This window comes from Xyrauchen texanus, chromosome 25, assembly GCF_025860055.1.
Source record: "Xyrauchen texanus isolate HMW12.3.18 chromosome 25, RBS_HiC_50CHRs, whole genome shotgun sequence".
NCBI classification, from domain to species: Eukaryota; Metazoa; Chordata; class Actinopteri; order Cypriniformes; family Catostomidae; genus Xyrauchen; species Xyrauchen texanus.
Genome location: NC_068300.1, coordinates 11836815 through 11854891, shown reverse-complemented (window position 1 = coordinate 11854891; position 18077 = coordinate 11836815). Strand labels below are relative to the sequence as shown.

The following is an 18077-nucleotide window of genomic DNA, read 5'->3' as shown; positions in this document are numbered from 1 at the left end:
TTACATTAAATTTACATATAATAAATGTGACTTTTCTGACAAGGATCTCTCATTGTCATTCATTTGTACCTTGTAATAAACTTTGAATTGTAAATCCTGTAGGTCAATTAAAAGTGCAGTGTTTGAGAAAATTAAAGGCAACATTAATTGTATTAATGTTTTAAACAGACATGTGGTGCAGAAGGAAGAGCGCGCGAAAAACAGTGTTTGAGACTCGTAGCAGCAGATTCAAACAGTTGTAGTTTTGTACTTGTGTGTGTGCGAGAAAAATATCAAAGAAAATTTTTTTTTGTGAGAAAATAATGTGCAACTCTCATTGGATGAATTCACATACTGATTTGCGAATGAGCAAAATTTGTCCGTGACTTCACATTTTTGGATGTGGGTGTGTGAATGTGTTTTGCACCATATTTACTGCAACAACTGTATAAAATGTGAGCGTATGAGTTTCTTAATTTGTGATTCGTAGAAAAGGATTTGTGCACCTGCAATGAAGACTTTGAGAAGGTGTAACTGCTGTGTTGTGTTTGTGGGAGAGAAAAAAATCTACAAGCTTGCAACTCTTAAAATACATTTCTCTGTGACTTCAAATTTACTGATACACATGTGCGGCTAATCTCTAGGGTGCTCATTTGATTTGCACCAAAATTGTCTTCATACTTTAGCCTCCTACTTGCTTTCCACATTCAGCTATCTCTGGTATTTCAGGCGGTTTGTTTGGTCTGCTCATTCTGGTTCTGCCTATTTCATCAACTATAACTGAACTTTCATTTAGTTAAATGGATAGTTCACCCAAAAATTTAAATTCTCTCATCATTTACTCACCTTCATTCCGTGCCAGATGTGTGTGACTTTCTTTCTTCTGCTGAAAAAATTAAGATTTTTAGAAGAATATCTCAGCTCTGTAGGTCCATATAATGCAAGTGAATGGTGACCAGAAATGTGAAGCTCCCAAAAGCACAATAAGGCAGCATTAAAGGAATCCATATGACATATGACCATGTCTTCTAAAACGATCCAGTCTGTTTTGGGTGAGAACAGACTTAAAGATAGCTCCTTTTTCACTAATCTTGACATTGCTGTCTCTAGGCATGATCATTATTCCAAGCTTAATTACACTTCCTAGTGCTTGACCCATGCGCACAGCGGTAGATGGTGCTAGGAAGTGTAATCAAGCTTGAAATCATGATTGCCTTGAGACTGCAATGGCAAGACGTACAGTGAAATAGGATTTGTATTTTGGTCTGTTCTCACCCAAAACCAAATGGATCACTTCAGAAGACATTGATTAAACCACTGAAGTCTTATGGATTACTTTTATGCTGCCTTTATGTGCTTTTTGGAGCTTCAACATTTTGGTCACCATTCACTTGCATTATAAACCTACAGAGCTGAGATGTTCTTCTAAAAATCTTGTTTATGTTCTGCAGAAGAAAGAAAGGCACACATCTGGGATGGCACGAGGGCAAGAAAATGATGAAAGAATGAATATTTTTGGGTGAACTAACCTTTTAATAGATCCTTTGTAATCTCATGAATCTAATATTCTGTCCATACACAAATGCTTACTTAATCTCATACATAACAAATATTTCATATAAAAAGACACTTGTAAAATGCTTATTGGGAAATTGGTGAATATAATGCCATTTTCAAGATAAGCATTCCACTGGAAGTGTCCTATTGGCTGAAATACTGCAGGGAATTGTCACAGCTGCTGCTATGAGAATGGGATGGGTGGGACAGAGTTGTGTGCAGTTGCCAATGGTGAACAAACTTTAAACATAAACTGTAGAACCACTTTGGTATTCTGCCATTGACTTAGTGTACTTAATGTCAGTCTGTAACCCATATTAAATGAGTCATGTACTCTGCTATTAAGCTAAATGCTATCAGTTGTCTGTGAATACAGACCTCTAAACTTAACTCACAAAATCATCTGTTGTGCCTTTTCTCTGTCTCTCCTTTTCAAATGTTACAAGGTTATTAATGCCGATAAATAATGCAGAAATTCTCTTTGGCATCAGAGGAAACATACATTTTTAAAATTTGATCATAAGCAAAGTAACACATTTCTACCTAACATACATTTTATGTATTTATTTGTTTAAACTCAAATTTTCTGATATCAAATTGTCTCCATTGTGGGGTTGGTAGAGGATGGGTAGCATATTTCAGCATCTAAGTAATAACTTCTTTTGCATGGCAAAGTCAGTCATTATCTTGTTCTCATCTTATTTCCCCTTATTCCTACAGCTAGTCCTTTTAAGGCCTGCCTCTTTGGCAATATTGATTTCTGGTCCTTGTCTTGAAGGGTTGTGCACTGCAGTGAGCAGAATCAGTGATTATGCTTAAGAAGCAACAGAGATGCAATGTGCCTCAAAGCAGTTGACTACTATTGCATTAGGATGTGTACAAAACGATATTACTAAACATTCATGGAGATTTTTTGCTTTCTGTCCAGTGCAAAAATTATATAGTTATTTAAGAATAAGATTAGGAATATTAATATTAGCCTATTATTTAATGAATATTCCAGGTTTAATACAAGTTAAACGCAACTGACAGCATTTGTGGCATGATGTGGATTACCACAGAAAATAATTTTGACTCCTCCCTCCTTTTCTTTTAAATAAGCAGCTGACAGTGAGGGACTTACCCTTAAAGTGAATGGGGCAATTTTTCGGAGGAATTTTTAGAAATGTGAAATTTATTATTTTATAGAAGCACTTATTCATTAATTCTACTGTTAAAACTTGTGTATTATTTGAGCTGTAAAGTTGTATAAATCGTCATCAGTGTTGGGTGTAATCCAATTACAGAGTTATTAGTTACTGTAATCTAATTACATTTTAATCAAACAAAGTGGTGTAATGTATTACATTTTAAATTCTCGTAATCAGATTACAGTTAAGTAATTTAATTACTTTTAAGTACATTACAGGGTTATGCCTATTTCTTGTTTTTACTTCTTCTATTTTTTAATTTTTCTCCCCTTTTCTCCCCAATTTGGAATGCCCAATTCCAAATGTGCTCTAAATCCTTGTGGCCTCAATCCGGGTGGCGGAGGATGAATCTCAGTTGCCTCTCTGAGACGTCAATCTGTGCATCTTATCACGTGGCCTGTTGACTTCGTTACCCCAGAGACTTTGCGTGTTTGAAGGCTCACGCTATTCTCCGTGGCATCCACACACAACTCACCACATGCCCCACTGAGAGCGAGAACCACATTATAGCGCACATGAGGAGGTTCCCCATGTGACTCTACCCTCCCTGGCAACCAGGCCAATTTGGTTGCTTAGGAGACCTGGCTGGAATCACTCAGCACACCCTGGATTCAAACTCGCGACTCCAGGGGTGGTAGTCAGTGTCAATACTCGCTGAGCTACCCAGGCCCCTTGGGTTATGCTTATTTCTAATATATTATTTATGTTGAATATTTGAATTATGGCTTCTGTCTGGCCCTCTATAACCGCCCCTGCATGAGACAGAATCATCTTTCAAAGGCCAACCCTCATGGCTCTGTGGCTCATAGGAACCTTCCTTAAATGTTTTAAAGTAATTACACATCTCTATTGATTCTATCTCTCTTGATAAGGTATGGTGGATGACCGAATGTGGTTTTGGGGTAACTAAATAGTATCAGATGGAGGAGTAGGAGTTAAAAAACGATGGCCCACCCCTATTCCCTGCTTGGGCAGCTGCATCCTCCCCCTGAGTACTGCTATTCATGCAGAGTCATGTGATCTAAACATAATGGCAGTTAATGTGGGCTTGTGTATTTTCTCTAGGATACTGGTCAGTATCTAAGCAACTCCGTAATTCATCGCCTAGCAACGGATGGAGATTGGGAAGAGGTCGTAGGGGGTTGGGTGCCTGTTAGTCCCTGGCCTACATACCCTAACTCTACGTTCATGCTGGGTCGTTTCACTGCATAAATTTATGACAAATTTTAATTTGTCAAATGCATTTGCGTTCCTCTCTGAACATTTTGACACAGCAGAGGAGATGCTAATAAAAGACTGCTCACTTTGATGCAATAGGTCTTAGTTAGTACATACAATGAAGTGCCTTTTCTGTGCACAAGTTAAAATACTTACAAAACCTAGAGAATGGAAAAGAGTATGTGATCAATAAGATCCAAATGTACCCCAGACCAAGCTCTTGGAAAGTGGCAGAAGGTTTCGGAGAGAACAGATGGAGAATGGGATGATCACGTTACACAAGGATGCTAGTACTAAACCTAACATGTAAATATTTTTGTCGTGTAAACATATTACCATAATTGATTGTTCAAATCTATTATGGTATTAATTAAATCAGCTTTAATGCAAAAAAAGAGATCAAAAACCATGCCTCATCATAGCTTTCAAATATTCTCTCTTTTCTAGCATGATAAAGAAACGTTCTCAAGATGTTATGGTAGATGATACAATTATCTGCTATGAACCTTTTTCAGTGTTTCAGTACTGGGTGAGGTTCTGGGAGGTGTCTTACTCTCATCTTTCTTACATCCAATAGACATTGGTCCAGTTTTCAGAACTGGGCAGATCTTTACTTGTTTGGCCAATAAAATTCGGGAAACAGAGTCGCCAGGGAGACACTCATATAAAAAGAGAGATCATTCCGTTACAACGTTATTCTTCTTACATCGACCCCTTAGTTGTCGAACGGTAAGATCTCTCCGCGAAGACATTTAGGAACAATGGTGAGCATCATCTCAGATATTTCATGTTGATTATTCATGGAAATTCTGTGTTCGACCTAATGAAGGGCATTTGCTCATGTTGTCGATTCAGCATTTGAATAATATTTCAGTGCCTAAAAGAGATTTCTGAAATAGGCTACATATTTGATTTTGTAAATGGCTCGAGCTGGTGTATTTGACATATCAGTACCATTTGCATATTTGATTGCATTAAAATTAAGTGTAGACTACACTCGCGTATTGTAATAATCCATGGGTGATATGCATCTATAAATAAATAATATATAATATATAATAATAGTTATAGATACATTTATAATCTAAGAAAAATAAGAGAGGATTTGGAAATGTGATGCACGGCGGATCGAAACAATAGTGAGAGAATGGAGCCGTATAAATAATCTGGGTGTAACCGCGGCTCCATGCTGTCCGGTACAGTGTCATGTTGAACCACTGGAAAAAATGGGGTGGGGAAAAAACGAGATGCAGCGCCTCCCAAAGGACGTGGTCATTTTCTGACGGCTGGCAACGTAAACGTCCGATTTGAAACTACATTTCAAATCGGTTTTATCGAGCGTCAAACAGATCGATTAATTTAATTATTTGAAGATACCCTATCGGATTTCAGGTCTGTGTGGGTGAAGCTGTTAAATATTCATGGTGGTGTAGGCTGCAGCAGCACTAATGCAATTAATGTCAATAGTCCTACCACTAAACCCTGCTATTGTGAGTCATTTCTGAGTGTTATGTGATCACATTATATCTCACTGGTAGATAATTGTATAGAACTGGGTGAAACTCGTGTGTATAGGTGGTCTTAAAACAAGAGCTGTTACCTACATCTGCTAAACTCAGATTTAAGATAAAACAAACCAGCAAATTTCTAAATTAAGTGACATTTATTTGCTACAGTGATGTTATTTCTTTAGTTTGATTCATTTAGTTCAGATTGATTTTCAACTTTTGCCCTTTTTCCCCCCACAGCGTGAGTGTATCTCTATCCACGTTGGTCAGGCTGGTGTCCAGATTGGCAATGCCTGCTGGGAGCTCTATTGTCTTGAGCATGGTATTCAGCCGGATGGGCAGATGCCCAGTGACAAGACCATTGGTGGAGGTGATGATTCCTTCAACACCTTCTTCAGTGAGACTGGAGCTGGAAAGCACGTCCCTAGAGCTGTGTTTGTAGACCTGGAGCCCACTGTCATTGGTAAGAGGAGACTGCTTTATTATAATCAAGACATTATTCAATTTAATCAGTTTGTTCTGTTCGCTAAACATTTGTTTTTGACCTTTTCAGATGAGGTGCGCACTGGGACTTACCGTCAGCTGTTCCACCCTGAGCAGCTCATCACAGGAAAGGAAGATGCTGCTAATAACTATGCCCGTGGACATTACACAATTGGCAAAGAAATCATTGATCTGGTACTGGACAGGATCCGCAAGTTGGTGGGTATCTTCAAATATACATGAATGAATAAATTTGGTTATGCTTGTATATTCTTAGATTAATCACAATCTCCAATAATTTTCAGGCTGATCAGTGCACAGGCCTCCAGGGTTTCCTGGTCTTCCACAGCTTTGGTGGTGGAACCGGATCTGGCTTCACCTCACTGCTGATGGAGCGACTGTCTGTCGACTATGGCAAGAAGTCCAAGCTGGAGTTCTCCATCTACCCTGCTCCTCAGGTCTCCACCGCTGTGGTAGAGCCCTACAACTCCATCCTGACCACCCACACCACCCTAGAGCACTCCGACTGTGCCTTCATGGTAGACAACGAGGCCATTTATGACATTTGCCGTAGGAACCTCGATATTGAGCGTCCTACATACACCAACCTCAACAGGCTAATTGGCCAAATTGTGTCCTCTATCACAGCCTCCCTCAGGTTTGATGGTGCCCTCAATGTTGATCTTACTGAGTTCCAGACCAACTTGGTGCCCTATCCTCGTATCCACTTCCCCCTTGCTACCTACGCCCCAGTGATCTCAGCAGAGAAGGCTTACCATGAGCAGCTCTCTGTATCTGAAATCACTAATGCTTGCTTTGAGCCAGCCAATCAGATGGTGAAATGTGACCCACGTCACGGCAAGTATATGGCTTGCTGCCTGTTGTACCGTGGTGACGTGGTTCCCAAAGATGTGAACGCCGCAATTGCCACCATCAAGACCAAGCGCACCATCCAGTTTGTGGACTGGTGCCCCACTGGTTTCAAGGTTGGCATCAACTACCAGCCCCCCACGGTGGTTCCAGGTGGAGATCTGGCTAAGGTGCAGAGGGCTGTGTGCATGCTGAGCAACACCACAGCTATTGCTGAGGCCTGGGCTCGTCTTGATCATAAGTTTGATCTGATGTATGCCAAGCGTGCCTTTGTGCACTGGTATGTGGGCGAGGGTATGGAGGAGGGCGAGTTCTCAGAGGCCAGAGAGGACATGGCTGCCCTGGAGAAAGATTATGAGGAAGTTGGTGTTGATTCTGTTGAGGGTGAAGGAGAGGAGGAGGGCGAGGAGTATTAAACACATAATGAAGGGTACAACCTGCAAGAACCATCATGTGATGTCTTTTAAAATTACATTGTTACAGTTCAATGGACATCTGAAATAAACCTTTTCAAACAAACTAAGTTGTGTCTTATTTTAAATTGTTGTTTAAATACATGTATAATTAAAGGAACATTTTAAAATAAAGAACAGCAACAATCTACCAGTAAATACATTTTAAGAAAGTGAAAGTAAATATGTCCTATGATGAAACACTTTTTTATGCTGTCAACCAATATATATGATATACAATTTTGTTTTGCTGCAGTATCCATCAATATCTGAAGAGATATAATGTATTGATTGTTAAGGGGAAATTTAGTGCAAAAAAGCTGCATTAAAAAGAGAGTGCACAAAATGTTAAAGTCTATATGTGCAATAAGACTGTTCATACATGCATTTATTTGAATACAATATGGATTCCTCACTTGGGTACCATGATGCAGAGTAACAAGAAGATGACAGTTGTAGATGGAGAATCATTAGCCTGAACAATAAAGTAACATTCTGTGAATTATTGAAGTAAATTACTATTTGTATGGATTTCATTTATGAAAGCATGAAAGACTATTTTCTGTACAATGATCCTTCTTAAAAGCGGATCAGATATTTTCCCTATAACAACATTTACATAAGAACAATACTGTCTTTGTAAGTATGTGGGTAAAATTGCATGCAAATGCATGATTCCTTAGCTATGTGTGGTGTGTGTGTGGTGTCCTGTTGCACAAGCATAATTTGCATAAAATGATAAGAACTGGGTGTGACATATTATTTTACTCATGAAGATTATAATTACAATCTGAGTTGTCAGGCCAGATTCCTCATTACAAGCATATGATAAATCATATAATATCTGCATTTATAGGTATATTTTAATGATACACAATCAAATGTGTGTGTGACTTCCTTATCATGTACTGTAAAATGAAGGCATATTTAAATCAGAGATCTAAGCACATTTGCTGAGTACTTAAGTTGCTACACACCTAACATTTTACATGCATATTAAAGACAGTTTCATCAGCAGTAAAAAAAAATACAAACAAAATAAATCAATCACGTTAATTTAAAGAATTGATTGTTATTTTCGTGTGTCATCCGTTATTACTTTTGTTATTCGTCCTGCCTAATTCCGCGATGGGAGAAAGGTGCCTTAGGTTGTTCCTTGAAGGGTACTCAGCCTTCCAGGCTCCATATGGTGAGGAACAGGGTGGGGGCAGGGTTAGGACATCTGCGGCCTCCCCTGAATAAACTAAGACCCCTTTGTACAATTCAGTCTTCACAACAAAGGTTATTATTCAAAAATTGAAATAAACCAATGACGTGCCGCTAATCCAAGACGAACCAATAGGGATGCGACAGGAAGCAAAAAGTCTCCTCCCGCGAGCTCAGCCTTTGTGACGCACGACAGAGAATGTATAAATATTCCACCCCACATTTCAAGCGCTTCATTCTCTCACCAGACTCATTAAAGTCAAGCTGTGAGAGTGTAAAACAGCAAACCTTCCGCCTTTCTTCACTCTTCAGCAAAAACGTCAGTCTAGAAAATGGTGAGTATGAAAGGGTAATTTATAAAATTTCGCATAATTTATAAACGTGACAGCTAAATGTTTCTTAAATCATTTATGTTTTTCGTTTGCTGATGTAACGGGTGTCCTTTTTGCCCTACATCTAAAATTGTGATTTTTTTTTTTAATATAGTCTATTTAGGTGATATACATCTTATTTCTATGTGATTTAATATCAAACGGATCTTAGGAAATAATATTCTATCGCATTTCATGAGGCATTTTTACTCATGGTATAAACTGATTAAAACGAGAAACTGTCTGATCTTCAATTGATAATTTTAGGATTATTATTTTGGTAAAATTTGACTGATGATATTATTCAAGTATGAATAAAAATGCATCTTGGTTAAAAGAGAAATTCCCAAGGCTCCGTGTAGGTTAGCACAGTGGTGATGGGAAGTCCTATTCATTTTCAAAAACCGGTTCTTTCGAACAGTGCTTTATTTGTTATATTTTCTCCTGTTCAGCAAATAAATTTAAACGCATTTATTTCGTCCCCTGAAAGAAACTATCGACGGTCGGCATACGCATGCTCCGTATCAGCAGTTCATCATCAGTTCTCAAGATGTCGCACATGTTCTCAGTTCATTGTTCTGTTGCATCGAGAACCGTTCCGACCGGAGCGTTCAGCCCGATTTGCGAGCTAGTCTGGGCGGTTTATTACAAGGATGCGTTGGCAAAATTAGACATCACCAGTTCTAGGATAATATATTACTCTGGGTTATCCACATATTTCGAGTTGGTTCCAAGAACCGGTTCAAAAGAACGATTCGTTTACAAATGGAACATCACTATAGAACACAATTCATACACACACAAACAAATGGTATCATTTTCTTCCTTAATCATAAAGGAAGATGTATAAAAAACGCAAATCTCAAATTCGATGCCATTATAAAGAGTATTTGCGCTGACGTTTCGTAAAATGTCTTCCTTTTGTTCCAATGATTATGCAAAGTCACTTCTCTAAAATATAGTGCTGGAAGTACCGGCACAGGAAGTGAGTCAGTAACATGTGCTTTTAGAGTAACTTGATGGATTCCAGTGCTCATGTGTCTGGAGGTTTAATAAGACGTATTGACCTCATTAAGCTTAAGTGGTTCAGTAATGTGGCCAGCCGAGAAGTTTAGTGTTTTACTTAATTCTGTTTTGGCTGATGAGTTAAACGTGATTTTTGATTTGAAGTTTAAATTCCATTCTAGGGTGAATCTCACAAAACCTTTGGAGAACATGTTGTCTTAGTACAGTAGAGTAATGAGAATCACCAGTGGAAATAATAGATTTTACAAAAAAAAAAAAAAAACTTTCTAGTAAAACGTCTGGGTGCATTACAGTAGGGAAAATTTGTGCAAATCTTATATATTTATATTGTCAGTCGATTAAAATATTTAAACACAATTAATCTTAGATTTTGAAAGTGCTGAAATTTTACTATATACTGTAAATACTTAATTTCCTGTCAAAATGCAATCAGTTCCTTATGGTGCGTTCACATAAAACGCAAAGAGTTTGAACACTGGGTTATAAATTTGTGTTTAAACTTGCGTTCATGCGTGTAACGCGAACCCGCGAGAATTCCCCCTTATCTTCCGGAAAAGGACAGGAGGAGGGGCTTCTAACACTTGGATCATATTAAAGTAGGCCTACAACCAATAGCTGGAATCAAGTAGACGTGCATATTTTTAGAAATTACCAGGTAGTCTAACTTCCTTGCTCCCATTTCTCCAATGTCTTTTTTCGTCCAGTCTCTGTACATGTATCATGTTGTGTCATACAATTCTGGGTGCCCACACACCGCTCAACATTTTTTCATCCATTTTTCCAGATTTCTTCTGCTAGTACGTCAGTGATATCCGGACAATCTCAATGCTGATTGGCTTTCGCGACAACGCGTCATGCGAATTTCTCACTCGAGTTGAAAAATGTAAACTCGTGTGAATGAAGCGATTTTGCGTGTTCGAGTCGCTTCAGTCGTACCAAATTCGCATCTATACGCATCTTTGCATTGACTTTGTATGTAATCGCGCAGCGTGAAACATTCGCCTCGCGTTGTATGTGAACACACCATTAGAAAAGAAAACAATATGTAACAATGTTTTATTAACATTTCCCAAACATTGCATTAAGGTTGCACTTGATGTATCTATTGGCTGCCGATATTTATCTGCCAAATATTGAATATCGTAATAAGCATGAAAACGACGCTATGGAAAAAAACGATGGTCAATTTATAATTTGTTAGTAACACACTTTGTAAAAATGCTGTGGATTCAAATGAACAATCCAGAAATAATAATAGCCACAATATGTAGAAGAGTTGGCACTCCTAAGAGCATGTAATATTTCATTTGCATTCTTTCTCGTTCTCACATTAATGCGGAAAAAACACTATAAATGGATGCAACCGATGTGAACGCAGCACGTACCTATAGGCTACATGATGAGGGAAACCATCCAAAAGCTTTGAAACCAGCAGAATTTGACTGCTGAGACATCGGTATGATATTAACTAATGCTGGATGACTGATTGAATTATGATTGAAATTGCTATATGACCTTGTGCGATTACTAAAAAGACTGCATTTTAAACCGCAAAAACACAAGTGCAAATTTATTTTTTAAATCATTCATCATGCTATCATATTTAGTAATTGTTTTGTATCTTTTTATCTTGTTTGTATCTTTCACTGTGGCACTTAAAATGTTGGCTTGTCATGTGTTCAACAGATGTAACGATATTATTTATTGTTAGAACAGTGAAAAAGCTTTTGTACCTATTTGTAAAATTAAGCATTCCCAAGTAAAACAGTGGTCTGTTGACAGGAGTTACAGTAAGCTGCAAAATATTAGTCTGGTTTTCGCTCTTAGGGTTTTTTTATTTTTATTAAAATCATTATCAGTGCATACCCACAAAGCATTTTACACTATAAAGATAGAAATGCACTAAAATAGAATTTGGGAAACGTTTAATGTTACTTGAATTTGTTCTAAGTGAGTGTTATCTAATTGAAATATCTCGTAGTTTGCATTTTCATAGCAATGGGCATTACATCTCTTAAACCCTCATCCTCCACAATATTAATGCTGGCTTTCCACTTTACTGCAGCAATCGTGAAACTGCATTTACATGATTTGCTGCTTGAACTCCACATGAAAAGTGCTTGCAGAGATTGTCTTGTTTTACTCCAGTCCCATCTAGGTTTTTGTTTTTGTTTTTTTTGTACACAAAATTATGGTTAAAAGGTCCTTTCTCCATCACTTGATCATTGACAGAATTGTTGTGTTTGCATCAGTGCAATGACCCTTGACACAGCGCAAAGGTTCTGCCATATTCCAAACAATGTTCACTGTTAAGCACCCGCCCAAAGCTGAATAAGATGTCAGAATCTAATGTGAAAATAGGCGAATGTGTTAATCACGATTAAGAAAGTTAACGTGGACATTTTAAGTTAATTGCATAAGTTAACATTTTGATACTCAAACATTAGTGTTTAAACTAATATCAACATATTTGTATATTATAGTTCTTAAATGCTGCAACAGTTGTAGGCTACATGTTAAAACTAAAGGCACGCTGGCTACACTAATGAAACAATGGATGAGAGCGCCCCCCTTCATTTAAACAAGGGCTGATCTGTTTCATCAGTAGTTTGCGTGGTCGGGGCTATTGTGTGCCTATCGGCTGTGGAGCCTGTTTCTATCAGTGCTTCCCTTCATGCAAAGATATGAGTATCTTGATTTATAAAAAGACTGCTTTGTTAAACAAAAATGCCATCTCAAAGATAATTTTTTAGCTGTACAAACATACACAAGATTGAACTGATAAATAATTGCCATTTTTACATGATGTTGACTAAATCTGTATAATGACATTGTCTATAAATCTGACTAATTTCTCCACAGCGTGAGTGCATCTCTATCCACGTTGGTCAGGCTGGTGTCCAGATTGGCAATGCCTGCTGGGAGCTCTATTGTCTTGAGCATGGTATTCAGCCGGATGGGCAGATGCCCAGTGACAAAACCATTGGTGGAGGTGATGATTCCTTCAACACCTTCTTCAGTGAGACTGGAGCTGGAAAGCACGTCCCTAGAGCTGTGTTTGTAGACCTGGAGCCCACTGTCATTGGTAAGAGGAGGCTGCTTTATTATATTTAAGACATTATTCAACTTTATCAGTGTGAGTTCTATTCGTCAAATGTTTGTTCTTTACCCTTTTTAGATGAGGTGCGCTCTGGAACTTACCGTCAGCTGTTCCACCCTGAGCAGCTCATCACAGGAAAGGAAGATGCTGCTAATAACTATGCCCGTGGACATTACACTATTGGCAAGGAGCTCATTGATCTTGTTTTGGACAGAATTCGCAAACTGGTATGTTATGAATTGATTACAATTAATTCGTAATGTAAAAAAAAAAAAGTTTTATAAATTTTCTTTAACCTGAATTTTGTCCTTTAGGCTGATCAGTGCACAGGCCTCCAGGGTTTCCTGGTCTTCCACAGCTTTGGTGGTGGAACCGGATCTGGCTTCACCTCACTGCTGATGGAGCGACTGTCTGTCGACTATGGCAAGAAGTCCAAGCTGGAGTTCTCCATCTACCCTGCTCCTCAGGTCTCCACCGCTGTGGTAGAGCCCTACAATGCCATCCTGACCACCCACACCACCCTAGAGCACTCTGACTGTGCCTTCATGGTAGATAATGAGGCCATTTATGATATCTGCCGTAGGAACCTCGATATCGAGCGTCCTTCTTACACCAACCTCAACAGGCTCATTAGTCAGATTGTGTCCTCTATCACAGCCTCCCTCAGGTTTGATGGTGCCCTCAATGTTGATCTCACTGAGTTCCAAACCAACTTGGTGCCCTATCCTCGTATCCACTTCCCCCTTGCTACCTACGCCCCAGTGATCTCAGCAGAGAAGGCTTACCATGAGCAGCTCTCTGTATCTGAAATCACTAATGCTTGCTTTGAGCCAGCCAATCAGATGGTGAAATGTGACCCACGTCACGGCAAGTATATGGCTTGCTGCCTGTTGTACCGTGGTGATGTGGTGCCCAAAGATGTGAATGCTGCGATTGCCACCATCAAGACCAAGCGCTCCATCCAATTTGTGGACTGGTGCCCCACTGGTTTCAAGGTTGGCATCAACTACCAGCCCCCCACTGTGGTTCCAGGTGGAGATCTGGCTAAGGTGCAGAGGGCTGTGTGCATGCTGAGCAACACCACAGCTATTGCTGAGGCCTGGGCTCGTCTTGATCATAAGTTTGATCTGATGTATGCCAAGCGTGCCTTCGTGCACTGGTATGTGGGCGAGGGTATGGAAGAGGGCGAGTTCTCAGAGGCCAGAGAGGACATGGCCGCCCTGGAGAAAGATTATGAGGAGGTTGGAGCTGAGAGTGTTGAAGGAGAGGAAGAAGGTGAAGAATATTAGATTCTCTTTCGCTTCAATTGTTTCCTGTCTGTTGTCATTTTTTGTGTGTTCTTTCTCACTTTTTCCAGTTCTTAACTTGCTGAAAGGTCACTTTTCCTTTTTAATGGTTATGAATTAAAATTTGTAATGCTTAAATGTTCTCCTGTTGTCATTGTCACATCTGTTAAGTGAGCCACCATTTTTATCCCTAAAAAAAGCTCAGTGTTAAATCGTGCTTGAGATTTGTATTTATTTTTTTACTCTTGATTTTAGATTGCCACTAATTTAAGGCAACAGACCACTCGAGCAAAACGGAGCAAGTTCAATACAACTTTGTGCAGTATTAAACCTCAATGCAGCTTAAAAGTCAACATGAACTCAAAATTGATCCCATTTACTTTCTTAAAGGGATAGTTTGAAAATTCTCTCCATTACTCACCCTCATGCCATCCCAGATGTGTATGACTTTCTTTCCTCTGCTGAACACAAATTGTAATTTTTAGAAGAATATCTAAGCTCTGTAGGTCCATACCATGCAAGTCAACAGGGTCCAAAATTTTGGAAGTAATATAATAGGTGTGGATGAGAAACGGATCAATATTTAAAGAGCCCATAGTATGCTAATTTACAGGTTCATGGTTTTATTTTGAAGGTCTACTAGAATAGGTTTACATACTTTAATGTTCAAAAAACATATATTTTTTCATACTGCTAAACCTATTTTTATCCCCTGGCTCAAATGCTCTGATTTAACTCCTGTCTCTTTAAAGCCCCCCTTTTAGAAAGGCCTAGTCTGTTGTGATTGGTCAACCGTGTAGAGGATTTTTCGGAAATGTTACACCCCAAGGAGTTGTTTCAGGCTTCCTTAACAGCTGTTAACACAGCAAATACTATACGGTAACAATGGTGTCTGTTATTGCCATACCAGTTTGAGTCTGAACCCTATAAAGAAAGTTTAGAAGAACAAGCTGATCGACCCGAACCACCTTCGCAAGCACGAATAGAGTAGGACTTTTCACAGTGGTAAGTTTTAATTTGGTAGCTTTCCTATAAATACACTTGATTATTGTGACCCTAACAAAGCTTCAAGTAAAAGACGCATACTGCATGTAAATTAGTCATCTTTTGCGGCAATGGGTGTGGCCAAACATTTTTCACCAGTGCACTACTGGTAGGGGCCGTAACATTACAACTTGTAATTTTATAAGACTCTTGAGATTGAGCATTTTGTTTCAAAGTTTTAGGTAAAAGCTGGCCCACAGCTGAATAGTAAACCCTTACCAAATCAACGTTACATAGCAGGTTACCTGATCAATATATAATCCAAAATAAGTCCAACCCAACACTTGATCACTATTCTTGATAGTATGAACAACAAACTGCATGATTCTACACAATTTTAGGTAAAAGTGGGCCCATAGCTGATTAGCAACACTTTTTCAACACAATAACATTAGCTAGCCGGTTAGCAAAGGCCTACAGTTGTGCACTGGGTGTTAACTACAACACAAAACTCTGCTTGTGAACTCTCCGGTAGCAGATAAATCCACAAATAATCAAGCATACTTACAGGTTGTGATCCTGAAGCACCAGATTATCTCAACAAAGTGGGAACTGCACCATCTTTCAGGAGTAACCGTCTGGAAAATCCGGCATTGGTTGTGGTCATACTGCTAAATAATTAAAATACATTTGAACTGATTCTTCAATTCACCTGCTTTTGGAATTCCAACATGGTGACAACACAAACCCAACTCAACCTGGCGGGCGGGCCAAAATACCCCTTACGCAAATGTGTTTCATAGTGACGTAGATACTTTACAGAAGAAATAGCTAGACTACAATCCAGCCGTTTTGTGTAGTTCTTGAGCAGTGTTTTCTGTGGGACAGAATAACTCCCTTTTGTGTGGACTTAGTGCTTTGTAACTTTGCAGACCTTTTACATGCACAAACTGTTATGTTACACACTATAGGAAAGATAAAATCAAAGTAAAAAAAGTGTGAGATAAAGGATCCAGTAGGTGGCAATACCGAAGAATGCAAATTGCCAAAAAAATTAATAATAAGAACTATAGTTAATAAAGGACTTAAATATATTGATCTGTTTCTCACCCACACCTATCATATCAGTTCTGAAGACAGATTTAAACACTGGAATTGTATGGATTACTTTTATGTACTGGAGTGCTGCCTTTATGTGCTTTTTGGTGCTTCAAATCTTTGGACCCTGTTAACTTGCATTGTATTGACCTACAGAGCTGAGTGAATCTTCCAGGAAACTTGTTGGTGTTAAGCCAAAGAAAGTAAGTCAAACACATTTGGGATGGAATGAGGGTGAGTAAATAATGAGAGAATTAAACGTTTTGGTGAACTATCCCTTTAACACTTGGACCTTGTCTTATTGTGCAGGATTCATTAGTGCATGTATTTAAAAATGACTTTAATCTTTCACTGAATTTGTTTTGTTCTGCCTGAAATCTGTTTTGAGATGATTTTTACTTTCAGTTTATGTCACCTGCACATTTGGGAAGATCTTAACCAATAACCATTTACTAATTGTTCTAGTCTATGATTATAAGTCATATGCTGCCTTTTGAATATAATGCTAGTAGTTAACAATGTAATTAAATGCTAGTAAATGCAAAGATTTTAAAATGTGTTTGCGTTGGTATGTCGTTATGGTCTTGAGGATAAACTTGAACTTAAGCGTCTACATCCCAGTCACCATCGAGGTGGCTCAAAATATATTCTAATTCCTGATACAATTTACTTATTTTTTTATCTTATAACTCCAAATTCACAGTCAGGTCTGACTTCATTTTGGTATGGAACACCCATATTTCATGATCCAATCAATACCCACATTTTTATAATGTTTCAATTAGAATTTTAGATATAGAATTCACACTATAGAAGTTAAATGGGTTGCGAATGCCATGTTATACGACTTTTAACTTTTATATGGCTCTGCAGGCCTTAGGTTGAAAATTAGCTGTAGTTTTTTTTCATTTTGTATACAGAGGGCAGTGTTGCAGTACAAATGGCTATTCTAATCTCATCAGGGCTCAATCTCATGACTGACGTTGAACAGTACAAGGGGTGAGCAATAGAAATTAGCAACCACCACAAACCTGAAATAAACAATCTGAAATGTGAAAATGTTAATGCTTGATAGTGCAACTTGGTGGCACTAACCAATGTATGCTAGTGAACATGAAATGCATGTTCCCATGTCCCAGAGTACAGGCATAAAGAGAGACCAGTTCACCACCCTAATCTATAATTGGGTCTGGCATCCAGACCCTGTCAGGGAAAGATATGTCAAAGCGGTGAACAGGTGAAGTTTAAATATATATTCTTTGTTCCCCCTTGTATGCCTCTTCTTGGACAAGGGAAGACAGAAAACTGATACTATAGTAGTCAAGTCTCAAGGCTTTGAGTTGTCAAAAAGCAAAGCCAAACTGCAATATGTAATGTAGCAGAATGCTACAGACACGGGTAGAGAAGAAATGAATTTGTGAAATGGAGTAAACATAAACTAAGTAATGAAATGTATCATAATCATGTTGAATATTATTGCTTCATCAATAGCCAAATGTAATGCATTTACAAATCATATCACAGAAACCAATTGATAAATAATTTGTTATTGTATGGCTTGATCTAAAATTCTCTCTGAAGACACATTTTGTAACAACACGCTACAAACGCTAAAAACAACACAACGAATTCCGTGAGTTTAAAGGATTAACAACTGGTTACTGTATTTGTCTCTAATTTGAATGTTTAGTATTTGGACTTAATCTGTAGCTTGTAGCACATTGATGAATTAACTTAGTTGTGATTCTA

At 38.4% G+C, this 18077-nt stretch overlaps 2 protein-coding genes across 2 annotated transcripts; both read left to right on the top strand.

The window, feature by feature from the left end:
* The first annotated feature begins 4597 nt into the window (after positions 1–4597).
* On the top strand, positions 4598–7324 carry tuba1a (tubulin, alpha 1a). The gene is made up of 4 exons (XM_052092178.1): positions 4598–4708; positions 5693–5915; positions 6006–6154; positions 6241–7324. The coding sequence occupies exons 1-4, from the start codon at positions 4706–4708 to the stop codon at positions 7219–7221; spliced, it is 1356 nt and encodes a 451-aa protein (XP_051948138.1). The 5' UTR covers positions 4598–4705; the 3' UTR covers positions 7222–7324.
* A 1342-nt stretch (positions 7325–8666) lies between these two features.
* LOC127619309 (tubulin alpha chain-like) lies at positions 8667–14388 on the top strand. Its single transcript, XM_052092179.1, has 4 exons — positions 8667–8798; positions 12723–12945; positions 13039–13187; positions 13275–14388. Exons 1-4 carry the CDS (start codon positions 8796–8798, stop codon positions 14247–14249), a joined length of 1350 nt encoding a protein of 449 aa, XP_051948139.1. The 5' UTR covers positions 8667–8795; the 3' UTR covers positions 14250–14388.
* The last annotated feature ends 3689 nt before the right edge of the window (positions 14389–18077 follow it).